Source organism: Acinonyx jubatus, chromosome B1 (genome assembly GCF_027475565.1).
Source record: "Acinonyx jubatus isolate Ajub_Pintada_27869175 chromosome B1, VMU_Ajub_asm_v1.0, whole genome shotgun sequence".
NCBI lineage: Eukaryota > Metazoa > Chordata > Mammalia > Carnivora > Felidae > Acinonyx > Acinonyx jubatus.
Window position 1 is genome coordinate 1,062,026 of NC_069382.1, and position 24,324 is coordinate 1,086,349.

Below are 24,324 nucleotides of genomic sequence, written 5' to 3' on the forward strand. Positions count from 1 at the left end.
ATTCCCCTGAGTTTTCCTTGTTCACGACCGAAAGTGGACGGCGGCAAGAATTTCTCCCAAATGCCCGAATTTGACCATCTATTGAGACCCGCCCATACTTTTTACACTTGCTCTGCAAACTCTCCCCGTCTTTCCCTGCCTAAAATGTCCCTTCGGTACAGGACTTTTTATTTAGCAATTTAAGGCTTTTATGCCCTGCGCGTATCAGTGGCCATCCCCTCCCCCTGCAAACCCAGGGCCCCGGATGACTTCACGTTCTGATTTCTAACAGGGAGATGGTGCACGAGGCCCCAAAGCCAGTGACAGCCCCACAGAGGCAGCTCTCTGTTCTGGAAACAGACCGCCCACAGCTTTTTTGTGCATCTCAGCTGTTAACTTCTCAAGTGGTTGTAACAATCCTTTGCAACTGTTTGAAATGCTTATATATGATACAAAGTAACATATGTACACTTGGGGGGTGTTGAGATCTTTGTCCCTGAATCTCGCTGAATCACAGCTGTGCGACCTGTAGACAGCCTGTCACCCCTCCATCGAGATCCCTTTATGAAACAAGGTGGATTGTCACACCTTCCTCGGAGAGTCCTATCCAGCATCAAGGACAGCAGAAGCATTTGTGGAAGGTTCCTTTTTACTGCTAACTGCACTGCGCCTCCTCTGAGCGCTGCTGAGAGCCTCCGACCCAAAGGCCCCCGTGGGATCTCAGTTGGTTTTTGCAAATTCCTTCCACATCCTCACGATGGACACACGTTTCACTTCAATTTACAAATTATGTGAAACTTAATACAGTACTTTTCATATCTGATTTCTAGCAGCTTTATGAAGATACAATTTATACACTTCACAGTTCCTCCGTTCAAAGCACACAGTTCAATAGCTTTCAGTATATTCAGAGTTGTGTGTCTTCCGATCAATTCTAGAACGTTTCTTCACACCAAATGGAAACCCCGTACCCACTGGCAGTCACTCGCCCGGCCCCGAACAACTGCCCATCGGCTTTCTGCCTCTGGGTTTGCCCGGCCTGGGAGTTTCCTATAAATGTGATCATGTGATATGTGGCCTTTCGTGTCTGGCTCCCTGCACTAAGCATCATGTTTTTAAGGTTCACGCATACGAACAGGTAGAGTCTGTCCGTGTCTCGTCTCCTTTTATGGCTGAGTGATGCCCGTGGTGCAGATACGCCGTGAGCACCCGTCCGTCAATCATGGACGTTTGGGTCGGCTTCCCTTCCACTCAGGGATGTTATGAGTGATTCTGCTATGAATCCTCGGACAAGCTTTTGGGTGGACACGTTCTCACTTCTTTTAGACACGTGCCTGGAACTAAAATTGCTGGAACATGTGGAATCGCATTTACCTGTTGAGGAACTTCCAGACAATTTTTTAAAGTGGCTGCACCGCATTCAGTATTTCAGGATACAAAGTTTCAATGTATCCCATACGTATTACACTAGACTTATAAATCATTCACATAGTTATGTAAAAATGAGCCCTTATTTAAGAACTTTTCTTATTTATATTCATTACTTTAATCTCTGAAAGTTTACAGACAGATAATTTTGTAATAAGAGCAGATTTTTTTCGTTTATCTTGACACATTCACATCTGTCGATATTGATATATTGATAATCATAACATGGGAGATAAGTTATTAATGGAGCTTTTCCTTCAGACTGATCATTCTCTGATTCTTTAACCTCCCTGCTTTTCTTAGAGTGCAACCCAATTTGTAGTTCTCTGCACAACATTGCCACTTTTTCTTTAAGATACATTTCAGGGGCGCCTCGGTCGCTCAGTCGGTTAAGCGTCCAACTTCGGCTCAGGTCGTGACCTCACAGTTCACAAGTTTGGGCCGCACGTCAGGCTCTGTGCTGACAGCTCAGAGCCTGGAGCCTGCTTTGGATTCTGTGTCTCCCTCTCTCTCTGCTCCTCCCCTGCTCTGTCTCTCTCAAAAATAAACAAACATTTTTTAAAAATACATTTCAGAAGTTGAACTCTAAAGCAATTTAAGTAGGAGAAAGGCAAGATTTTCAGGAGGACATCGGGTCTCTTTAAATACATCCTTCAGAAAATCGAACTCCATTAAAATTTACGTGTGGCATCTGGGCTCCTTGAGGACAGGGGGGAAATGATTCAGTCACCTTGTTTCTGTGACAGGCGCCCGGTGAATGTTTGTTAGATGAATGACTCATTTTGATGGATGAACATATTTGGGGAAAGCATTTTAATGCCGGAGAAAACCTTTTTAGAGGGTTTACTTCATTCCGTGATGTTGACTTCCGTGCCTCTGGGTTCCTCTCTGTTGATGTCAACTCTTCATAGAAGCTCACTAATACTGGCCTCAATTTTGTGTCTCTTTAGAAAAGTAAATTATAGGGAAGGACGCCAGCAGATTGAATTTAAAAAATAACCTCAGAAATGTTAAATGTCCAGGAATTAAGTTGATACCTTTTATTCTGGCTATACTCCACAATTTCTATTACAAATATTGGCAGTAAGACCAGTTTAAAGACTTAAACTCTGTCTCAAAAATAAATAAACGTTAAAAAAAATTAAAACAAAAAGGGGGCGCCTGGGTGGCTCCGTCGGTTGAGCGTCCGACTTCGGCTCAGGTCGTGATCTCGCAGTCCGTGAGTTCGAGCCCCGCGTCGGGCTCTGTGCTGACCGCTCGGAGCCTGGAGCCTCTTTCAGATTCTGTGTCTCCCTCTCTCTCTGACCCTCCCCTGTTCATGCTCTGTCTCTCTCTGTCTCAAAAATAAATAAACGTTAAAAAAATAAAAAAAAAATAAAAAAAGACTTAAAGCATCATTCAGTGAAAATGAACCTGAGGGAGACTTGTGGCAGACCCAGAAGACCTTAGAGACACCGCTCCCTATAAATGCGGGTGTGGCCTCAGGGGTCACTCTGAGCACTTACCGCCCAGGCTGCAAGGCTCCAGTGTTGCACGGGGTGCTCGTAGGACCGTGTGCACACTCTCGCAGGACCCCCTACATACGCCAAAAGTGGGCTCTAAGCAGAAAGGAAGTTTCAGAAAAGAGCGTGGGACATCTCTGCAAATCTCCAGAGGGCAAGCGGCCAGCTCCAAGGCTCTGCACCAGGGGAATGAGCCTCACCAAGTAGTTTCGTGAAGATGGTCATTTCCAACCCCTTGTGCGAGACCTCACAGTTGACACCGCGGGGCAGGACGAGGACAGTGACGTGAACCGCTGCCACAGCTGCTCGGTAAACTCGTGCGCCATCAACAGCATGGGCTCCCTCTGGCCGTCACCTCGAGCCTCTGGAAAACGCATCTCACTGAAGGAATGTACGCCGTGTGTCCACACCGCGGCCTGAGGGGGTCTGTTTGGTCCCGTGACAGGAGCCAGACTGCCTCTCACAGTCATGAATTCCCTAAACGAATAACAACGAAATAATTGGGATGTTAGTGAGCCAGACGAAGGACAAATGCCACCATGACCACATGATTTTCAAAAATAAGACTTAATGAGTAAGAGTTCTCGAGAACTGGCTCTCCTACAGAAAGCAGTTCTAAATTCTGGAATATGTTGTATATCTGCTACAAATATATACAGCTGACCCTGAAACAACATGGGTTTGAACCATGCAGATCCCCTTATACACAGATTTTTTTTTTAATTTATTTTACTTTTGAGAGAGAGAGAGAGAGAGACAGAGTGTGAGCAGGGGAGGGGCACAGACAGTGGGAGACACAGAATCCGAAGCAGGCTCCAGATTCCCAGCTGTCAGCACAGAGCCCGACACGGGGCTCGAACTCACGGACAGCGAGATCACGACCTGAGCCGAAGTCGGACGCTTAACTGACTGAGCCACCCAGGCGCCCCTATACACAGATTTTTTTTTAAATAAATACAGTACTGTAAATGTATTTTCTCTTCTTTGTGAATTTCAAAACAGCATTTTCTCTTCTCCAGCTTATCTTATTGTAAGAATATGGTATATAATACATCTAATATATAACATGTGTGTTGATCAACTGTTCATGTTATCGGTAAGTCTTTCTTCCGGTCAACATTAAGTTATTAGTAGAGGCTGGGGTGGGTCAAAACATGGATTCTCAATTAGGTTCCCTGAACCTGCATTGTTCAAGGATCAGCCGTACCTATCTGTTTTATATGCAATATATATAAACATGTATACTAAAAACAACAGGACAGGACAGCAAACAGCAGCGGGCAGGAAGTGGATAATACTCAAACACTGCCAAAGGAGCACGTTCAGTGAAGTCCACACACAGACGAATCTAGTCCTCATGGCATGAGGTGGTAAGGATTTAAGCAAAGGGCTTCAGTCATGACCTTGGATGTTGAGGAACAGGATTTGGAACTTCCAGAGTGGAAGGAGGTACGGGCTGGGGGATGCGAAGGGACAACACAGAAGCAAAGGAGCCGTAGTGAGGGAACCCCCAAATCTGCATAAACACTGGCAACCCCTAAACTGAGTTTAGTTTTCAGCTGCTGCCACTGAAGGTGATTAAAAGTTAGGGACTGAAGCCCAGCAAATCACGGTGTCTCAAAAATAGCAAGAGACCTGAACACGGTGAACATTGAACTCCGCGAACACTTGAGTTTTCTGCAGACGCATCCTGTGAATGTGTCTAACCACACACCCACCAGCTCAGGAGGATCCACCAGAACAAAAATCCATACTCTTCAGAGGAAGATAACAGGATCCAGAGTCTCCATCAACAGTGTCCATTATACCTAAGAAAAAAGAAGAGGAAAAAAAAAAAAAAAAAACCATGCAAAGTTGTAGCAAAGTGATACTCGCTAACAAGAAAAAAAATGAACACCTGAGATGACCCAGATGTTGGGCTTAGCCAAGAAGAACTTTAAAGCAGCTATGATAAGGTCTTCTATGTAATATAAACACAGCTATTATAAGGTTCTAGGTCTTAAAGGAAAAGATGGTCTTGATGAGTGAGCAGATTGTGGAAAGAACCAACTGACATTTCAGGAACAGAAGAGTGAGAAGTTCACTGCTCAAGGGCAGATTGAGAATGCAGAAGGAAAAAGTTTTGGTAATTTGAGAAGTTGATAAACCCCTAGCAAGACTGACCACCTAAAAAAGGGGGAGTGGGGAGAGGAAGAAAACACGTATTATAAATATTAGGAACATAAAAGGGAATTATTGTAGATCCAACAGAGACGAAAAGGAAAGTAAGGGGCAGAGGTGCCTGGATGGCTAAGTCGGTTAAGCGTCTGACTTTGGCTCGGGTCATGATCTCATGATCTCATGATTAGTGGGTTCAAGCCCCACGTTGAGCTCTGTGCTGACAGCTCAGAGCCTGGAGCCTGCTTCAAATTCTGTGTCTCCCTGTCTTTCTCTCTGCCCCTCCCTCGCTCATGCTCTCTCTCTCTGTCTCTCTCTCAAAATAAATAAACATTAAAAAAAAAGGAAATAAGAGGAAACTGTGAACAAATTTATGCCAATAAATTCTACAGCTTATATGAATTGGACTAATTCCTCCAAAAACATAGTTTTTCATAGAAACATAAATAGAAAAATCCACAGAAGAAGAAATAGAAAATCCATATAGTTCTACAATGTATTTCAAAGATTTAATTCACTATTAAAAACATTCCCACAAAGAAAATTTTTGGCCACAATAGTTTCACTGGTAAATTTCCATTAAATCCTAAAGGAAATAAGAACACAAATCATGTAAAAACTTATTAACTGGAGAGTGAAGGAATATGATACTTCTCAACTTATTTTATGGAGGCTGCTTAACTCTGATACCAAAAGTGTTACCCAAAAAAGGCACTTACTGAGCAATGTATTGTTTTAAAATAACAAAATATTAACATTCCAAATCCAATAATATATAAAGAGAACCAAGTACAGTTTCTTCATGACCAAATAGGGTTTATTCCAGGAATGCATGGTTAGCTTAATCTCTCTCTAAAAATCAATGAAGGGATCTACCATATTAGTAAATAAAGAAGAAACCTTTTAAAGAAGAAATAAAGAAGAAACCAAGACATGAGGAAAAAAATAAAAATCTCAGCAACTCCGGAATAAAAGGGAAACTTCTCCAGTCGGGTGACGAGCCAATATACATATTAAAATGATCTAAGATTGGGTAAAAGATAGGGCATCAACCCTCACCATTCGTCCTTAACATTAGAGCGGAGGATAGCCAGTAATAAGGCAAGCAAGACAAAACCGAGACTAAAAAAGAACTTCATTCTGTTTATTCTCAGATGACAAGACCGTTCACACAAAAAAACCTAAGGAAAATACAAAACAAATACTACAACAAATATTGGCATTTACCAAGGCCAGGTCAGTAGCCAAATAATGTAAAAATCAACCATATTTCTCAATGAACAATTGGAAATGTAAAATTTGTGGGGTTTTGGAGAGTTTGTACTTGGCAATCTTCTTCACCTATTTTGCTCATTCACCTGCCACCCTCCTCTCTGGCAACAAGCAGCTGTTCTCTGTGCGTTAAGAGTCTATTTCTGGTTTTTGTTTGTTTATTTGTTTTTTATTGAGATTCCACATATGCACGAAATCATGTGCTAGTTGTCTTTCTCTATCTGCCTTATTTCATTTAACGTTAATATCCTAGTCCTGTTGTCTAAGTGGCAAGATTTCATACTTTTTCATGGCTGTGTGTGTGTGTGTGTGTGTGTGTGTGTGTGAGAGAGAGAGAGAGAGAGAGAGAGAGAGAGAGAGAGAGAGAGAGAGAGATCTTCTTTATCTAGTCATCTATTGACGGACACTTAGGTCGCTTCCTTGTCTTGGCTATTGTAAATAATACTGCAGTAAACACAGAGGAGCATGTATTCCTGAAATTCGTGTTTTCAGTTTCTTTGGGTAAATATCCAGTAGTGGAATTATGGGATCTTATGGTAGTTGCATTTTGGTTTTCTGAGGAGCCTCCATGCTGTTTTCCAGAGCAGCCACACCAGCTTATGTCCCCACCAGCAATGTATAAGGTCTTCCTTTTTTCTACCTCCTCGCCAACACTTGTTATTTGTAAAAGGGTTTTAAATATCTCAACAGCGTCATCGAATCTCTACCCCAGAAACCACAAACACTGCTCCTGGACAAACTGACAGGAAAATTCTCAAATATACATCAAAATGCAAACAAGGTTGGAAGAGCCAAACAATGTTGACAAAGAACAAAACTGGGCAACTTGTGTTCTTGGCTTTTTGTCCCAGTCCAGACGCAGAACACAGCACCTCTTCAAGGACCCCCTCCCCTTGTAGGGAATGGTGTTTGGAAGCCAAGAGGCAGGCGCTCCCTGGGCTCATTGCTGGTCCCTCTTAGCAGGCAGGGCTACCACACACACGTCCGAGATTATTTTGGCGTCTCCATCGGGCTAAGCGTGAATTCATGTTGTTTCGTGGCCCCAAGTATAGTCTATTGTGGTGACTGTGCAGTGTGCACTTGAGGGACGTGCGGCTGAGGCTGTTGTTGGTTGGAAGACAGTGTGATTTGGAGCAAGAGTAGAACAGGGTTTCTCGGCCACAGCACTACTGATATTTGGGGTCAGACGACTCTTCCCTCGGGAGCCTTCTGTGCACCTGCTGGACGTGCAGCCTCATCTCTGGCTGCTGCCATTACGTGCCCCTCGCCCAAGTGGTGGCGACGCAAACTTTCCCCAGACATTGTCCCACAGGAGGGGGAAACTCCCTCGGTTAAGAACCAAAGAGATTACATCGGTGTGGCCGGAGAGTGGATCTCACCGGCACGTGTGACACCTGTGCTCATCCGAAGACACCAGTGAGAAACTGGACACGGCCAGCCCCAGAGTGAAGGAAAACGTCGGGCGTTCGTATCTGACAAGGGCGCTGAATGCCCGATGTAGGAAGAGCCCCCACAAAACAAAAATGTGAACCAAGTAACCCAATTTTTAAAATAGGAATGCTGAAAAGTCCCGTCGCAAGAGAAGATACACAAATGGTCACCGCGGGAATGAGAAGTACAGCTTTGGTGAGATAGCGCTTCAGTGCCGCTACAGGGGGCTTAAACGAGGAAGGGTGAGGACACAAGATCCCAGTGAGGGTGTGGCTTACAGAGGGCAGGCAGAACCTGCCCAGGTTGTATTTGAGACCCGTGCGTCTTGCTGCGTATCGACTCTGCTTCCACTAATAAAAACGTAGTGGGTATTTCTACTTCTGTTCTACGATTTCCATTTTAGAGGGAAAAAAATCTTTTTCTTCTTGTCGGAACTGTTCAAACAGTTGAAATGTTCGCTTGAGGCAAAATCTCACATGGAAAAATGGGGTCCCATCCGGGCAGCCCCTCCCCTATCAGCTGCCCCTGCCCCCAGGAGACACCCTCACCAGACTCCCTGGAAGACAATGGAGAGCCACCACTCTGGGCCCCCCTGGCCGCGTCCAGGCCTCCTGAGGGACAGATTCAACGCGACGTCTGTTAACCAAGCACTCGCCAGGTGAGGGCCCCACTCTCAGCCTACTGTGGAGAACATCCTCACTGTTGAGTGAACGCTGTGCGTTAAGTCCTGATCCTCACCTTGTAGACGCTCCCTGAGCAGGGACCGTCCGCAGGGACACGGGGGCCTGTCCTCCTTGGGGACAGGACTCGGACGGAAGCCCGTCTGAGGGGACGCAGGAGCGCGTCTCCCGGGATTTGGGAGCCCATCGCTGGGGACATGGGAGCATCTCTGGGGATGTGGGAGCCTGTCTGAGGGGACGCAGGAGCCCGTCTCTGGGGACGCAGGAGCAGGGGTTGAGCAAAGGGAACACAGGCCAGCTTCCGCCCCCAACCCCCGCCCCCCGCCCCGGACCCAGCTCCCAGGCAGAGCTGTGTTCACACGGGGGCCTCTCTTGCCTCCCCCCGCCCGAGTGTCCTTCCCACAGCATCTTCTCACCTCCCAGAACTCACGACTTTTCTCAGATGACCCCGGCGCTGTCCTCCGTATGGACAAATCCAACAAATTGTTTGAAATGGTCACTTACACTATCACTTTTTTGTCTTTGCTGCGGTCAGTTTCTGCCCCAAATCCACCGAAGTCATTTCCCCGGTGGCCTCTGTGACCCCTGATTGCGCTGAGAGCCGCCCCCAGAGCCTGGTCTCCTCGCCTCGGCCTCGCTGGCTCCCCGACACCCAGGTGGCCCTTCCTCTCCATCCCTGCTCCCCTGTGGTGACCGGTGACCTTGCTCCGCGTCACCCTCCGGCCTTGGGGCTCACGCCTGTTCCACCTTTCTGCCCCTCAGACGAATAATCAGCGGACACTGTGCCCCAAGCAGGAGAATGAATCCACGACCACAGAAGCACCACGCAGCTCTTCATAGCCTGGAGCGATGCCCTCTGCGTGTGGAGCGGACACGTTCAGGACGGATAAAATGGCTTCCTTCTATTTCTCCCTCACGCAATCTGAGTCAGTCTTCACCACTTTCCTAAGGAGACCAACATAAAGGGGTGGTTTATTTTGGCTACATTTTCGAGTCTGTTTATATGGATCCACCCAGCTGAAAGCAGAGGCCTGGTTAGCATGTATTTCGTTCTGTGAGCCTGTGTTACAAGCATCTGAGGTCGCAGAAGAGGCTTGTCAGCCTGGGATGCGGCCCATGGGCCCAGAATGGCCGCGGGCAGGAAGGGAGACGTGGGAATTCTAGAAGCCTCCTCCCCGCTGTGTGGTCACCGTCCCTCTCGCAGCCTTCCAACATGGGCCTCCCTGGTGCCTGTGCACACGAGACTGTGCAGTGTGGGTGTAGTTTGGAAGGGAAAGAACTGGAACAAATACCTTCATGTTATTCTGGAAAACTTTTTATGGTTTCCTTTTAACATTTCCTCAGCTGCTGCCAACCTATGCGTGAAAATAACCTCTACCCCTGACAACGAGCGTCCCAAGGTGGAAACTGTCGATTTGAGGAAGTAACCAAGGGGCTTCGAGGGGTTTCAAAATGCTGTAGGATTCCCGAGGATGGTTTCTAGGGAGGAACGGGAACGTCCTGGAGTCAGGGTTCCCGGGGATCTTCGTATGTCCTGCGCAGAAGACACGTGATGCTGGCTTCTAACCCCAAGTGTGCCTCTTCGTCTTGACTCCTGCTTTTCAGCCTCCAGGTCTGTGATTTACAAAGACAGCTGGTCCTCGGGACACTGTATCATAAAATGCTAAACCATTATAATAAAAACAAAATTCAAGGGGCGCCTCGGTGGCTCAGTCAGATAAGCATCCGACTTCAGTTCAGGTCATGACCTCACGGTTCGTGGGTTCGAGCCTCACATCAGGCTCTGTGCCGACAGCCCGGAGCCTGGAGCCTGCTTCGGATTCTGTGTCTCCCTCTCCCTCTGCCCCTCCCCCACTCACGCTCTGTCTGCCCCTCTCTCTCTCTCTCTCTCTCTCTCTCTCTCTGTCAAAAATAAATTAAACATGAAAAAAATAAAAAATATTGTATTGGGGCGCCTGGGTGGCTCAGTTGGTTAAGCATCCGACTTTGGCTCAGGTCACGATCTCACTGTCTGTGAGTTCAAGCCCTGCATCGGGCTCTGTGATGACAGCTCAGAGCCTGGAGCTTGTTTCAGATTCTGTGTCTCCCTCTCTCTCTGACCCTCCCCCATTCATGCTCTGTCTCTCTCTGTCTCAAAAATAAAGAAACATTAAAAAAATTAAAAAATAAATAAAAATATTCTATTAAGCCTAATGAGGCTGAAGTTGGTCCTCCAGTAATGGAGGACCATGCTTTTGGGGCTCTCTGCTTCTATGATTCCGTAGCTGTGATCTTGGGGCTGAAGGCATGAATTCTGGAGCCAGATGCATGCACAGAGTCTGGCTGGGCCATGCGCTCTGTGTGAGCCTACTGCAGCCACGTCGTGTCCCGTTTTTACAATGTGGAATGATCACAGCACAAGAGCATGCAGCCAGTGGTAACTATTGTGAGTCACTGTTTAAAAGAAAAAAAAAATGTGTTCAGCATTCTACAATGGCAGCTTTTCTCTAAGTGGCATGCCCGGTTTGGGAAGAGAGAGGTCACGGGAGTTAGAAAACGTGTTTGAAACATAGAATCGCAACATGTACCAAATCATGTGTGAGTGCCATCCAAAAGCCACCAAAAGGGTCATCTGCTCTCATTCCGAGGACACGTGTTCACTCACGGCGCCCGGCATGGGCTAAGAGCGCCGATTCAGAGACAGACACCAATCCTTCTTTAGGGGCTCTGAGACCCGAGGATGTCACCACGCGAGGTGGTCGTGTCAGTCACAGGGGAGAGCTAGTCTATAGGAAGCAAGTGAGAAATCAGCACCACCCGGCAGAAATGCAAGGTGTGAAATGAGCCACGTCAAGGAAACAGAAGGAGGGAGAAATGCAGAATGCTTGCGTTTTTGCAGAGTCAGAAGTGAGGCCAGGAGCCTAAGTCAGGGGTTTGCGCAGAGGCTGTGCCCACACGCGCACACAGGACGCGGGGCAGCACACACACACAAACACTGATGAGGGGGCCCGGCCCTCTCGCCCCCACACAGTCCTGGCTGCCGTCTGTTGGCTTTTTGCCGCTCCCACGGACTCTGGCCACTTCCCTGCCACATCCACAGCGGGTGGCCACACGTGAGGGTTTGCTCACCCGTCTTCCTGGTGGTCAGGCCCGGCGCCCGCCCTGGCGTGGGTGTGGATCCCCAGGCTGAAGCAGGGGGGTCACACGAGGCGTCCAGGCGGAGCCGCTGTCCCCGTCATGTGCCCACACCAGACCTGCCTTATGCCAGTTTCCTTCTCTGTCTTTGTTTTGTTTTGAGCGAAGGGAGCTGGAATGTTACACACCTGGTTTTGAAGCAAAAATCACCATAATAATAATTCGTAATATAAATTGTATTCTATTTATATGTAAATGAGTGTTATTGATTTTAGCAGAAATAACGACTTCAAATCTATAATAAATGGGCTTTGTTTAATCTGCACGTGTCACAGAGCCCAAGCCCTTGTCTGCTGTCCCATTTTCAAAGAAAGAAGTAAATCAGAGAGAAAACAAATTGCGTCTGGAATTTGCTCTGAATGTCAAGGTGCTTACTTTAACCGGCCACGGAGCCAGACTCTGGCAATCCAGTATTTGGGTACATGTTTGTTTACATGCAGACAGGTGTGCTGGCCCTGTCGAGTGTCCCGGTGTGACCCAGCACAGCAAAGAAGAACGGCTAATTCCCTTCTTACTACTCCAGTGTTTGCTCAGATAAATTGAGTTCTTACTATGGAAAGATTGTCAACAGAACTTGAAAGAAAGGGAATTCACTTGGCCAGGAGTTTAAGCTAAGCCGACCTTTCCATCTGCCAGACGCCCTGACGGTCTTCCCATACTTTTAACATTTTAGAAAATAGCAAGAAAGGGGATCAGAGAACATTGATTTTTAGGAGCATTTGGAGGAAGATGACCGTTAGGATAATGAGACGCAGTTGACTTCTTAGTCTGCTCTTTCTGTCCCTCCATCCCAGAGTCTGGACGACGTTGCACAAGCGAAAACGGAAGGCTAGCCTCTTTTTTAACTTTATTTTTCCGAATGCGTAAAGTTGCCAGAAGCTAACATGATTTTTATGAGACTCTCGGGGTTTGGGCTTAAATTCAGGAGCCAGGTCCGCTGTTGTGCTGTGTGAACGGTTCCAGTGCTTTCCAGCGCCCTGTTTCGTTTGTGCGGAACGATCCGGACTTCCCTACCTGGCCATAAAAAGCCAGCTTTCCAAGAAGCTTTGTAAATAGCACCACCCCCTCCCCGCCATTACTTCTGTAGCTGAACCTGCGGGTATTCGCCTAAGACCAAGCTGTCCGTGAAAAGACAAACACGTGGCTGGAAATTTTCTAACAGCCGCTCGGCGGTGGCTGGAACGCCCCTCACCTGCTCTCCCCCTTCGGTGCATGCTCACGGAACGCCTTTCTCTTCATTTCTTTTTCTCTTTTAGCCAGAGCTACCTGCAAGCCGCAAGGGACGTGTCTGCTGCCCACAGCCTGGACCCCTCTGCCAAGTACAACTCCCCGAAATTCCGCTCCCGGAACCAGAGCTACATGAGAGCCGTCAGCACCCTGAGTCAGGCCAGCTGTGTGAGCCAGGTTGGGAACCCTCTCCGTCCCCTCTCCCTCGGGTCCGGTCTCTGAGGCCACGTCCTCACGGCAGTCGCCTGCTCGGGGGACGGCGGCCCCGCCCGTGTCAGAGGAAGGCAGCGAGCGCAGGTGACGTTCCTGCCTGGCATCGTCTGGCTGCAGACGCAGGGACCCTGTGAGACTCGTTCTCCACGCCCCCTACGCCGGCCTCCTCTGTGTAAGGGGTGGCGCCTCGGCCGCCTCAGCTCGGACTGTCCTCTCCCCAGGCGGCTTCCCCGCTGACACGGGTGGGGCAGGGCCGTGACAGTCAGGCTGTCTGTGCTGGCCTCCACCGCGGACGCTGGGGGTCCAATAAGAAGAGGTGAAAGTGGTGGGGGGTGCTTGGTGCCCCCAGAGTCGTGTCTGTCGGGCTCAGAGGACCGTGCCCGGCTTCACACGCGGCCCCGGTGGGATCCGTGGCCCCGGGTGAGCGGCGGGTGTGGCCGCCGGCGAGTCAGGGACCCCACAGGCGTTCCCGCCCTGCTTTGAGCTGTGCGAAGAACGCGCCAGAGCAAGATGAGCCGTGGGCTGGAGAATCGTTAGGAATTGCATCTCTAAGTTTTGACTAAACAGGTGGCTTGCTGGTTTCACCTGCCGTTAAAAGCGGCGCCGGAGTTTTTGAGGGCTCCACCGCGTGCCTCCTTCCGCTCACTGCAGGGTGGGCGCCGAGAGGGCGGCCCGCTGCCTCTGACACCCGTAGCCCGTGCCGTCCCTTGACCATCGCGAACTTCTTTCCCGTCGGTGGGGAGAGTAAGGCGGCCACCCAGGGTGGTAGGGAGAGGCAGTCCAGCTCGCACAGCGCGCGGGGCGGTGGCTGCAGGGTGCTGGGCATCGCCTGGCAGACAGGGGCGCGTGCTGAGTCCTCAGGAAGTGACGCCCTCAGTGCCACCGCAGGATCATAGCAGCAGTGGCAGTAAGTACGCGGTCCCCCCTGCTCACGGATCGTGCCGCGGGCTTCCGGCACCTCGCCGGGGGCTCGAGAGAGCCAAAGACTCTCTTGCCCAGGCTGTCGCTGCCTCGTAAAGCAAGAGCCTGCTCATCTTGCCGTTTGTTGTCTCGTCAGAAAGCCGTGCTCCGGACCTCTTCTCCTACCCTGTCCGGGTTTTTCCTGTCCCGCAACCGAAGAAAGAAAGACCTTACTCGTTAATCAGCTCAGACGCGATTCCTCCTCAAACACAGGATGAGGTCTCCATCCGCCGCAGAGAGAATTCCAGTGACCCTTTGTCCCCCCATGACAAGGAAAGGACCGTTCCTGAGTCTGCACACCGGGGCCGTGCCGGCCTTAGCCCCAGACCCCGACCCTGGGCGAACCGGGACAGAGGGTCACGCCATGGTCCCAACTCAAATGTCCCTGCTAATAATAATGAAAACAGCAGTAACGACAGCAGACGGACAGCAACTAGACCACTGTAATTATCGACTTGATCGGGGACACACCCCGTTTCAGAGTAAACCCCAAGGTGACGGCAGGAGGTGGTAGCTAAAGAGAGCGGCTGTGCCCAGAGGCACCCTTCCCCATGCCCGCACACCTGTCCTGAGAGGCCAGCAGCCTTTCCGCCTCCAGCAGCCGCATCGCCAAAGTGGGCCTCAGAGTCACACGCGACCCACGAGCTTTGCAGCAGGGCCAGGTTTGCACTGCAGATGCTTTGTCTTTCTCTTTCCTTCCTTCCTTCCTTCTTCCTTTTTCTTCCTTCCTTTCCCATCCTTCCTTCCTTTCTCTTCCTTCCTTTCCCATCCTTCCTTCCTTTCTCTTCCTTCCTTTCCCATCCTTCCTTCCTTCTTCCTTCCTTCCTTCCTCCTTCCTTCCTTCCTTCCTTCCTTCCTTCCTTCCTTCCTCCTTCCTTCCTTCCTTCCTTCCTTCCTTCATTCTTCCTTCATTCTTCCTTCCTTCCTTCCTTCCTTCCTTCCTCCTTCCTTCCTTCCTCCTTCCTTCCTTCCTCCTTCCTTCTTTCCTTCCTTCCTTCCTTCCTTCCTTCCTTCCTTCCTTCCTTCCTCCTTCCTCCTTCTTCTTCTTCTTCCTTCCTTCCTTCCTTCCTTCCTTCCTTCCTTTCCCTCCCTCCCTTCCTTCCTTCCTTCCTTCCTTCCTTCCTTCCTTTTCCTTCCTTCCTTCCTTCCTTTCTCTTCCTTCCTTCCTTCTTCCTTCCTTCCTTCCTTCCTTCCTTCCTTCCTTCCTTCCTTCCTTCCTTCCTTCCTTCCTTCCTTCCTTCCTTCCTTCCTGGAGTGCAGTCAACAGGATGTTACCTTAGATTCAGGCTACACATAGTGATTTGACTCTCACACACTATGCGGAGCTCACCATCTGTCCTGTTACGTTGCTGGTACAATGTAATGACCTCCCCCCCACCATGCCTGTTATTCCTGTGACTCATTTGCTCCATCAGAAGCCTGCACCTGCCGCCCCCTTCACCCATTTGGCCCAGCCCCCCTCCCCATCCCCCATCCCCAGCAACCATGTTTGTTCTCCCTGTTTATGGGTCTGATTCCGCTTTCTCTCTGTTTTCACTTGCTCTCAACAAACAGATTCCAGTTGAACACACACCATACCTCTTCAGACATTCCTATGAAACAGTTTCCCTGGGGCTCCTCATCATTATTTTCCAGACACATAAGCCATGTACTACCCTCAAGTATGTGTGTTTTTGGTGAACCCAAGCTGGGATTTCCAAAAATACGTTGGTAAAAAAAAAAAAAAAACACACTCTCACACCTTTCTGTATCTGAAAAGATTCGTCGTTGTAAATAATAGCAACAGTAGACCAGTTGGTTGTTTTACAGACTCTGATGACTTTGATTCCGATTGCTGAGTTCTAGGATAGAACTTAAATTGCGCTCCAGTTTTAATTCTGAAAAAAGCATATAGTTCCCTAAGATACTCCCGGCACCCTGGTGGTGGGTGGGGCCGTTTCACACGTGGGAACCGATCTATAGTCATTGTGTGTCCCACCCTGGCCAGTGCACTCCAAGTCAGGGAGGAAGAGGCAGTTCCCAGTAACCGAGGACGATGCCTTTGGGGTGCTGCCTCTGGTGAACCCCTCGTGTCCCTGAGACACTTGGCTTGGTTGCCAAGCTGCAGAAGTTCACCCATCGTCTTTAATACTCAACATCTCTTGAGCAGCAAACATGAAATTAAAAGTCTAACTGAGCCCCTGTGAGACTTACTTATCTCTGAGCCATGCTGTGAGTTGAGCTTGAGTCTTTGAGCTCAGGTCCGGCTTCTCTGAGCTCACGAACCGGGGAAGAGTCCGCGTAGGCGTTTGGAGGGTCTGGGATGATGCCCTGGGGTTGCCGGCGGTGAGCGTCCAGGACGGTAATAGTACACGTGCGGTTACACCTGCCCAGTGACCAGCTTGAGGGATGGAATTTGTTTTTAACCATGAGAGTTCTTACCTGGAGGAATCGCACTGAAAACGCTAGAAACGCACATTGACATGTTGCGTTTCGGGAGGCGTCGGCATGACACAGGCCACCTGGGTGCAGACGCGCTGTGTGCCTGAGCCGTCTGGGCCATCGCTTCGGCGCCGACCCTTCCCTGGCCTTTCCTTATCTCCCTGGGGTTCACCAGTTTGTCAGCCCATCAGACAGGGGACCCCAGCGCTGTTCTTATTCTCAACACGACATCCCTGTGGTTTCAGAGAACACAGTGGGCTTGTTGGTTGTACCCCCACCACATGTAATGTCTGTCCGGCTGGGTCTAGACCTTACCCGGAAGAATGACCACGTTCTCCATTTCCCAGAAACGCACGGGGAGCGATAGGCTTGAAGACCACCTAGTCCTCCACCATCTGGTAAATGATAGTGTGCTGGCAGTGTGGTCCCCATCAGTGTGATGAGCTCTGCCAGTGACTGTCACCCAGGGCCACCCAGCAGGGCACGACCTTGTGGTTTCCTGGCAGACGCAGTCCCCAGCCACATGAACTGAGCTGCTTCCTGGCTGCACAGAGACTTGGGGACACACAGCAGCGAGGGAGGCCCTGGGTCTCGCAGCAGTCACCTGTCTGACAGCCAGGGCAAACCAGGGGTTCGTGTCTACACCTGGCATGTCCCATGGCCACCCATGGAGATGAGCAGACGGCACCCCAGCCCCGTGCTCTGTGCCACCCTCCCATCCCCTCCATCCCCACCACACCGAGCAGCCTCCTTTCCTGTGTCACCTTGTCATCTTCCCACACCCCATGTGGAAGGCCTGTGTCCCACCTGGAGGGGTCACAAAGCCATGCAGATGCCCACTGCCCACACATGCTGGCACTCCTGGGGTCGGGCGCTCCTTATGAGTCCCAGCCCCCTCCAAGCAAGCTGCAAGGACACATCCCTACTCATCCTCAGGCTGTGAAGTGGGTCCCCAGACCTTCCCCTGGCCCCTCACTGCAGATGGAAGGCACACGTGGGGAGGCACAGCCGAGCTGCGGTGCAGGAAGGGCACCTCAGCAGGAGTGAAATCACAGCCTCCAGCCAGCGGGGATCTGCCACACTCTCCCCCCACCCCCGGCTGTTCTCACCTTCGGGGTGGCTCTGATGCCCTCCCAGCCTCCTGAGCTCATCACTGCTCAGGCTGCACATTTGCTTTGTTTCAGTGCATCCACCATCAGGGTAATTCTGTTTCTTGGAACTGGCAGGTGGTGCTAGGGGTCCGGCATGTCCTAGAACTTGCAGGTGGTGCTGGGGGTCCGGCGTGTCCTAGAACTTGCAGGTGGTGCTGGGGGTCCGGTGTGTCCTAGAACTTGCAGGTGGTGCTGGGGGTCCGGTGTGTCCTAGAACTTGCAGGTGGTGCTGGGGGTCCGGTGTGTCCTAGAACTTGCAGGTGGTGCTGGGGTCCGGTGTGTCCTAGAACTTGCAGGTGGTGCTGGGGATCCGGCCTGTCCTAGAATCTGCAGGTGGTGCTGGGGGTCCGGCGTATCTGAGAGCTGGCAGGTGGTGCTGGGGGTCCGGCGTGCCCTAGAACTTGCAGGTGGTGCTGGGGGTCCGGCATATCTGAGAGCTGGCAGGTGGTGCTGGGGGTCCGGCGTATCTGAGAGCTGGCAGGTGGTGCTGGGGGTCCGGCGTGCCCTAGAACTTGCAGGTGGTGCTGGGGATCCGGCATATCTGAGAGCTGGCAGGTGGTGCTGGGGGTCCGGTGTATCTGAGAGCTGGCAGGTGGTGCTGGGGGTCCGGCATGCCCTAGAACTTGCAGGTGGTGCTGGGGTCCGGTGTGGTGGGATCTCTGGGACCTCTGCATCCTGGCTGAGGAAGCACACTTGCCTTCCCCACATCTTCCGGCCACACCACTGTCATGCGGCCCCCTTTTCTCTCTTCCTCTTTAAAAACCTCTGGCACGGTGATGGCTTCCTTCTTAAAGGAAATTCTTAAAAATTGTGGTAAAATATCCGTGACAGAACTTTCCATCTTGACCGTGTTTCAGTGTGCGGGCCAGCGGTGTCACACGCTCGTTCAGTGCCCCTCACCGTCCATCTCCAGACCTCTTCCATCTGGCAGAATGCAGACTCTGTCCCTACCAAACACTGGCCGGTGTCCCCGGTGCCACCACCTCCATGTCTCTGTGGACGTGAGTCCCCTGGACCTCCAGCCAGCGGACTCACCCGGCGTCTTTCCTTGTATGACTGGCTTCTTTCCCCCGGCAAGTGCCCTCACGGTCCGTCCACATCACAGTGGCAGTCCACCATGCACGCGTGGGTTTACAAGTATATGTCCTCCCCAGTCCCTGCTTTCAGTTCCTGTGGGCAAATACCCCAAAGTGGCCTCCCCGGACCACAGCGGTTCGACGTTTAATCTCTGGAAGAACCGCCACCCTGTTTTCCATGGCGGCCACGTGCGGGGCCGTGTCTGCTCGCCATCCGTCATGACCTCTGCAGAGCCCACCCCCGGCCCTGCCACAGACTGGACAGTCACCCTGTCACCCCCACTTCCCCAGGTTGCCCCGCTTTGGCTGTTCTGTGCCCACATTTTCCAGAAGCAGGCCCGGTTGTGTTCTGAGTTCATGGTTCACGAAGGGAGACAGAGGAAGCCTCAGGCCACACTGATTGTTTTCCATAGCTTTTACCCCACTGGCTTGGCACCCTCCTGGGATTCCCGGGGACCAAGCCGTGGTTTGAGTCCCAACGTAAAACGACACCCACTTTTCCCAGTCCCCCTCAGGGTCGGTGAATGCATCAGCTCTCAGAGGACAGAGCATTTCAGGTCCTCTCTGGACCAAGTCTGGAGATCCTTCTCAACTACTTCTGTTTGTCTGGGAGAAATGAGTCACCTTCATTTCTAGAACCTCACGGATGTGTTTCTGTAGCTGTGAGTGCTAGCCAAGTGGTCCTCGCTGAGATTTTAGCCTTTAAGATGCACGAGCAGGTGTGATGGTGTCCTGCCTCAAGGACAGAGCTCCTGGCCCGCGGTGGGTTTGCAGGAGGGGGTCCGCGAAACCCCGCGGCCAGGGTGCTGGGGACGCCGGCGCCATCACTCAGAGTTTGGCCTTTTCAGGCTGTCTGATGTGGGTCTTTGACATAAATGGCATGAAACGACCTGAGGCTTCTTGATATAATTCCCCATAAGGGAAAACAGAGTGTAAGAAATGTGTAGTCAGGAAATGTCATGTTTCAACCCAGCAGGTGTGTGTCCCACAAGCTTCGTCACTGGGAACGTGAGGCTGTCACGATGGGAGTGTCTTGCTTTGTCCTGACCCTGATTTGTCTGCCCCTCTCCAACTTCAGAAACCTTCCTCTGGTCTTTTCTGTCGATGCGACCCAGAGATTCTCCTCCTCACACTGGGGGCCAGGCAGCCGGCCTGCCTTCTTCCCCCCCGACACACACATACACACACACATACACACTTTCCTCAGCCATCTCCAGAACCAGAGAGGGTTATGCTCGCTCTGTGAAGGGGGCCACTTCCCAGCATGTCAGGAGCCCCACGTGGTGCCAGGCAGGGCCACATCCAGGTCTGCAGTTAGAGATTCTGGAAGAAAGCAGGTTTTCCTTCCTGTTGGAGGGGAGATCAGCTTCTCTCGCCCGCTTTCACCCTGCAAACAGGCAGAGCACAGGTACTGAGCTGGTGTCTTTATCTGTGGGCATCACGCAGGGTGTTCTGGAAGTCGTGGGTGGCCTTCCCGGCAGTGGGATAGCACATTGGGACATTGGGGTGTGAGAGGCAGACACAGCAGGTGCAGGACAGAGGCAGGACGATGACAGCAGGGGGTGCTGGGCGTGGAGAAGCCACCTGAGAAGCAGGGCAGACGTCCCGGGCGGCGTGGGCCCCTCCCAACACCCAGGGCAGGAGGGACGGGCCGGGGACTGATCTGGAGGGACAGCAGAGGCCACGGGGTGCCCCCTCAGCCCTCGCCGCCTCCCTGTGCACTGAGCCTCCCCTCCCAGCCCCGGCCGGTGCACGGGGACTTCACCAGCAAGCATCCCACCCGTGCACACGTGCTAACCCACGCGTGATTCCCCCGAGGGGTGTACCCAACACAGGAGTAGCCGGGGAGGGTTCATTTATCAACGTCCCTTTCAGCCTAACACGTGACCCACCCCGAGAGCCCTGCCCGCGGACCCGTGAGCCTCCCGTCCTCACTGACGAGTGGCTAAGCCGTTAAGCTTTTCTTTCCTAATGTCTCATCTGCTCTGCACCCTGTTCTCTTCATCCTGGCTCTCCAGCGCACCTCCCTTCACTGGGCACCCAGATGAAGCCTGTAGGTTTGGCTCTTGGGAAACGCACAAGGATCACTACCCAGGAATGGCAGGAAAAGTGTGTCCCCTGCTAGCGCTCACTGACCCCATGCAAAGTCCCTCTAGCCAACCCAATGGGCGTGCCCCTGTGTGCCCAGCACCTGCAATCCCGCGCCTGTCCAAAGCCTCGATGTTTTCTTAACACATTTGGACCTTTTAGGTTCCCAGGGTGACTCTATACCTGGAAATTAAATTGCAGGTGTGAAAACTATTACTTCACCTGCTAAATTGTCAAAGGAAGTGAGTCTCCTAACATCCCAGGCCGAGCAGCAGCATGGGCAGTACGCACATGGCACAGGCTGGTGACGAAGCGATGGACAGCCCGCTGGCCGTGTCTTTCTCTGCTGGACCCACGGTCCTGCTGCTCCCCTGGGGAGAAGGAGATGAGCTTCCTGCCAGATGTGTGCTTGGTTTCCACGACGATGCATAGAGGCAGGCTCAGCTCCTAGAGTTGCTGGGCCATGGACAGCCTGGAATGGTGACACAGGCGCCGGGGTCAGGACGGAGGGGGGACCAGCAGCGTGTGCTCACCCACCGCCCAGGTGCCGAGCTCCACCCGCGTCCTGTCTTCTGTCCTGGGCGGTTCCAGGAGGCCACCCTTTCAGCCACCCTCAGGGGCCCTCAGAATTTCAGTAACATCTCAGAAGTGACATTTTTCTTAGTGTTTGTGAGAAATAACCCAGTAAAAGCCCTTCCCTCAGCTTAATGGAGCCCCAAGGCCAATTTCCAATTAACTCTGCTGAAGAGACAGTACCTCAAGGTCAGGGTGAGTTTTGTTCTTTCTTTTTCTCCCGTGACCTGGCCACATCTCGCCATCACCTGTGCATTCTTGTTCCAGATGAGCGAGGCAGAGATGAACGGGCAGTTCGAGTCGGTGTGTGAATCTGTCTTCAGTGAAGTCGAGTCCCAGGCCATGGACGCCCTGGACCTTCCCGGATGCTTCCGGACGCGCAGCCACAGTTACCTCCGAGCCATCCAAGCTGGTTACTCCCAGGACGACGAATGTATTCCCGTGATGACGCCCTCCAACACCACCCCAACTGTCAGGTCCACAGCAGGTAAAGCCGCCCTTTCTGCCTTCCTGGTGAGAACCATGCAGGGGTGTGGTCTCCATCCGAGAGGAGCAGGCGCACCTTCGCCGCACACACGATACACTCTCCGAACGTTTGGTAACTTTCCCAAATTGCATTTGTCCCATTTTCCTATTTGCAACGGTCTTTTGAAACACTTCTTTTGTCGATAACCTTTCTTTTTCTCAGAATGCAATCTCTTAGGTATCAAAGTTCTTGCAAATAATCAGGTATAACTTCTGTAAAGTTTTCTGCAGGAAAAAAAGTTTAAGGGCTGACATTTAGAAAGTGACTGTGCTTTAAATACCAAGGTTTAATAGATTGCAGTAAAACTCGAGCAGACGTGCAGTGACTCCGGGGCTCCCTCACCTTCTCCTCCCTTCTGAGTGCCGCCTGGTGGGCAGATCCATAAACATGATTCACCACTTGGAGCAGATCCTTCCTTCATGTAAATTCACTAATCATCCCCTTCAGTGTCACAGTTTGCTTCCATTCTTATGGAAAACCATATCCACCCCTTTGAAAATTTAGCACCTACACGATATATCAGCGCCCAGTATTTCCCTGCGCTGTTACTGTTTCTGTAACATAATGAATATACATGGCCTGGAGAAACCATAAAACACAGCAAGCAATAAACGTTCGCCGAGCCCCACATAAAGGCCAAGCGGAGAAAGTCAGAAACGGGCAGAGTTGGGGAGCGAGGTCATCTGAACACTGTCAGAGCAGGGAGGGGACAGTCTGAGAAGAGAGCTGTGGGGGCGTGGTGGTGACGAGGAGCAGGGTGAGGAGGAGGGAGGGCTGTGGGGCATCCCCACCGTCCTGCCACTTCGGGAGAGGACGGCACGTGGTTGGCTAGCAGCAGACGGGAAAGGACACCCTGGACGCCAGCCTTGTTTCAGGATGCTGGCCCTCGAGCACCTAGGCTTGTCGACTTGCTGACTCTCAGATTTCAGAAGTAGCTGTGAATAATTCATCAAAGGGCATGTGTGTGTGGGTCCTCAGTGATCTTCTTGTGTGGCCAGGGGCACCCAAGTGGAGGGTTGGTGACACTTCTTGACCGTGAAGCCTTGGGGTGTTCGGAAGAGGCGCACAGGACCGTGGGGTGCTGCGTCCCCAAAGCACAACTCTGTGGAGATGATAGGGCAGTGCCGTGGGCATACCCCGTGTGACATCTGTCACAGATGTGCCACTGTGATGGGGCCTGTGGGTGGTGGGGCTGAGCCACCGGGCCTCCTCCTAGGTGCCCTGTATCTTAGGAAGTCCGTGACACCCTGCAGCGAGGTCATGGACCACCCCCCACACTGTGGCCTTTGTGGGAAATGGCCACATTAGGAACTTAGGGAGGTAATGAACTTCACAAGCACTGCCTTTTAAAAAGTACACTTTTGGAGATCTTTACTGATCTACTCGCCAATATTTGTTGAATGTCTCGTATAAGCAAGCGACAGGCCCTTTCACGGTCTTCAGAAATGCTTTGAAACGATAATTACCTGGCAGAAAATGACTTTATCGTGTTTGTCGTTATGGGAGAATAAAAATAAGATAGTTTTCATAGAGATCACGCAAGAACCCGTGCAGAACTCACACTAAAATTCTGATTTGTGTCATTTTCCCGAACATGTTGTTGTGTTCCCAAAATGTACGCACCAAATAAGTCCCAAAACATACTTCCCTCCAGAGTTTCTACCAGACCTTGGCCTAGTTATTGAGCCAAGATCTCCTCCAGGCCAGAGGGGACAGGGTGCAGACTTGGGGAAGGGTCTGAGAAACAGGTGACCTGCTGGGAATCTCATTCTGCAGACACAGAAAAGGGGTCATTATTCCACCATTTCCGGTTTTACCCTAAGCACTGCATATATTTTTTTCATTTTTTTTTATGTTTATTTATTTCTGAGACAGAGAGAGACAGAGCATGAGTCGGGGAGGGGCAGAGAGAGAGAGGGAGACACAGAATCCGAAGCCGGCTCCAGGCTCCGGGCTGTCAGCACAGAGCCCGACGCGGGGCTCAAACTCACAGACCGTGAGATCATGACCTGAGCCAAAGTCGGTCACTCAACCAACTGAACCACCCAGGTGCCCCACACTGCGTATATTGATAATCTCACTTCCCAGATAGAATTGGGAGGGTATGCAGCAGTTGTCTGGTTAATAAGATGAATGAAAAATCCCTACCTGCAACATCATAGAAATACAAAATTGGGGGGAAAACCATCAAACGACACAGGATGTAAACGCCCGCTAAGCTTCCGATCTGATTCAGAGCTTCGTGTCTGAATCTTCGAGGCAAAATGTGATCTCAGTCATTTTATATTAAAATAGTTAGAAGACCGTAGAGCAACGTTGACATTTCATAGTTACATGGGTAGGTGTGTATGTGTGTGTGTGTGGAGAGAGAGAGACAGATTATTTTGACAAATTGATTTTCTTTTATGGTTCTAAAACTCTCTTGAAAATAATTCCAAAACAAGCTATTTTCAAAATCATTCACAG

The 24,324-nt window shown here is 51.0% G+C and overlaps 1 protein-coding gene across 9 annotated transcripts in view; it reads left to right on the forward strand.

Annotated features, from left to right (window-relative positions):
- DLGAP2 (DLG associated protein 2) overlaps nucleotides 1-24,324 on the forward strand; it is a 770,542-nt gene that overhangs the window by 692,243 nt on the left and 53,975 nt on the right. For all 9 annotated transcript variants that reach the window (XM_027049960.2, XM_053216207.1, XM_027049964.2 and 6 more), the window contains 2 exons: nucleotides 12,880-13,027; nucleotides 21,600-21,819. In XM_027049960.2, coding sequence (XP_026905761.1) covers nucleotides 12,880-13,027; nucleotides 21,600-21,819 — 368 coding nt within the window. The remainder of the gene's footprint in view (nucleotides 1-12,879; nucleotides 13,028-21,599; nucleotides 21,820-24,324) is intronic.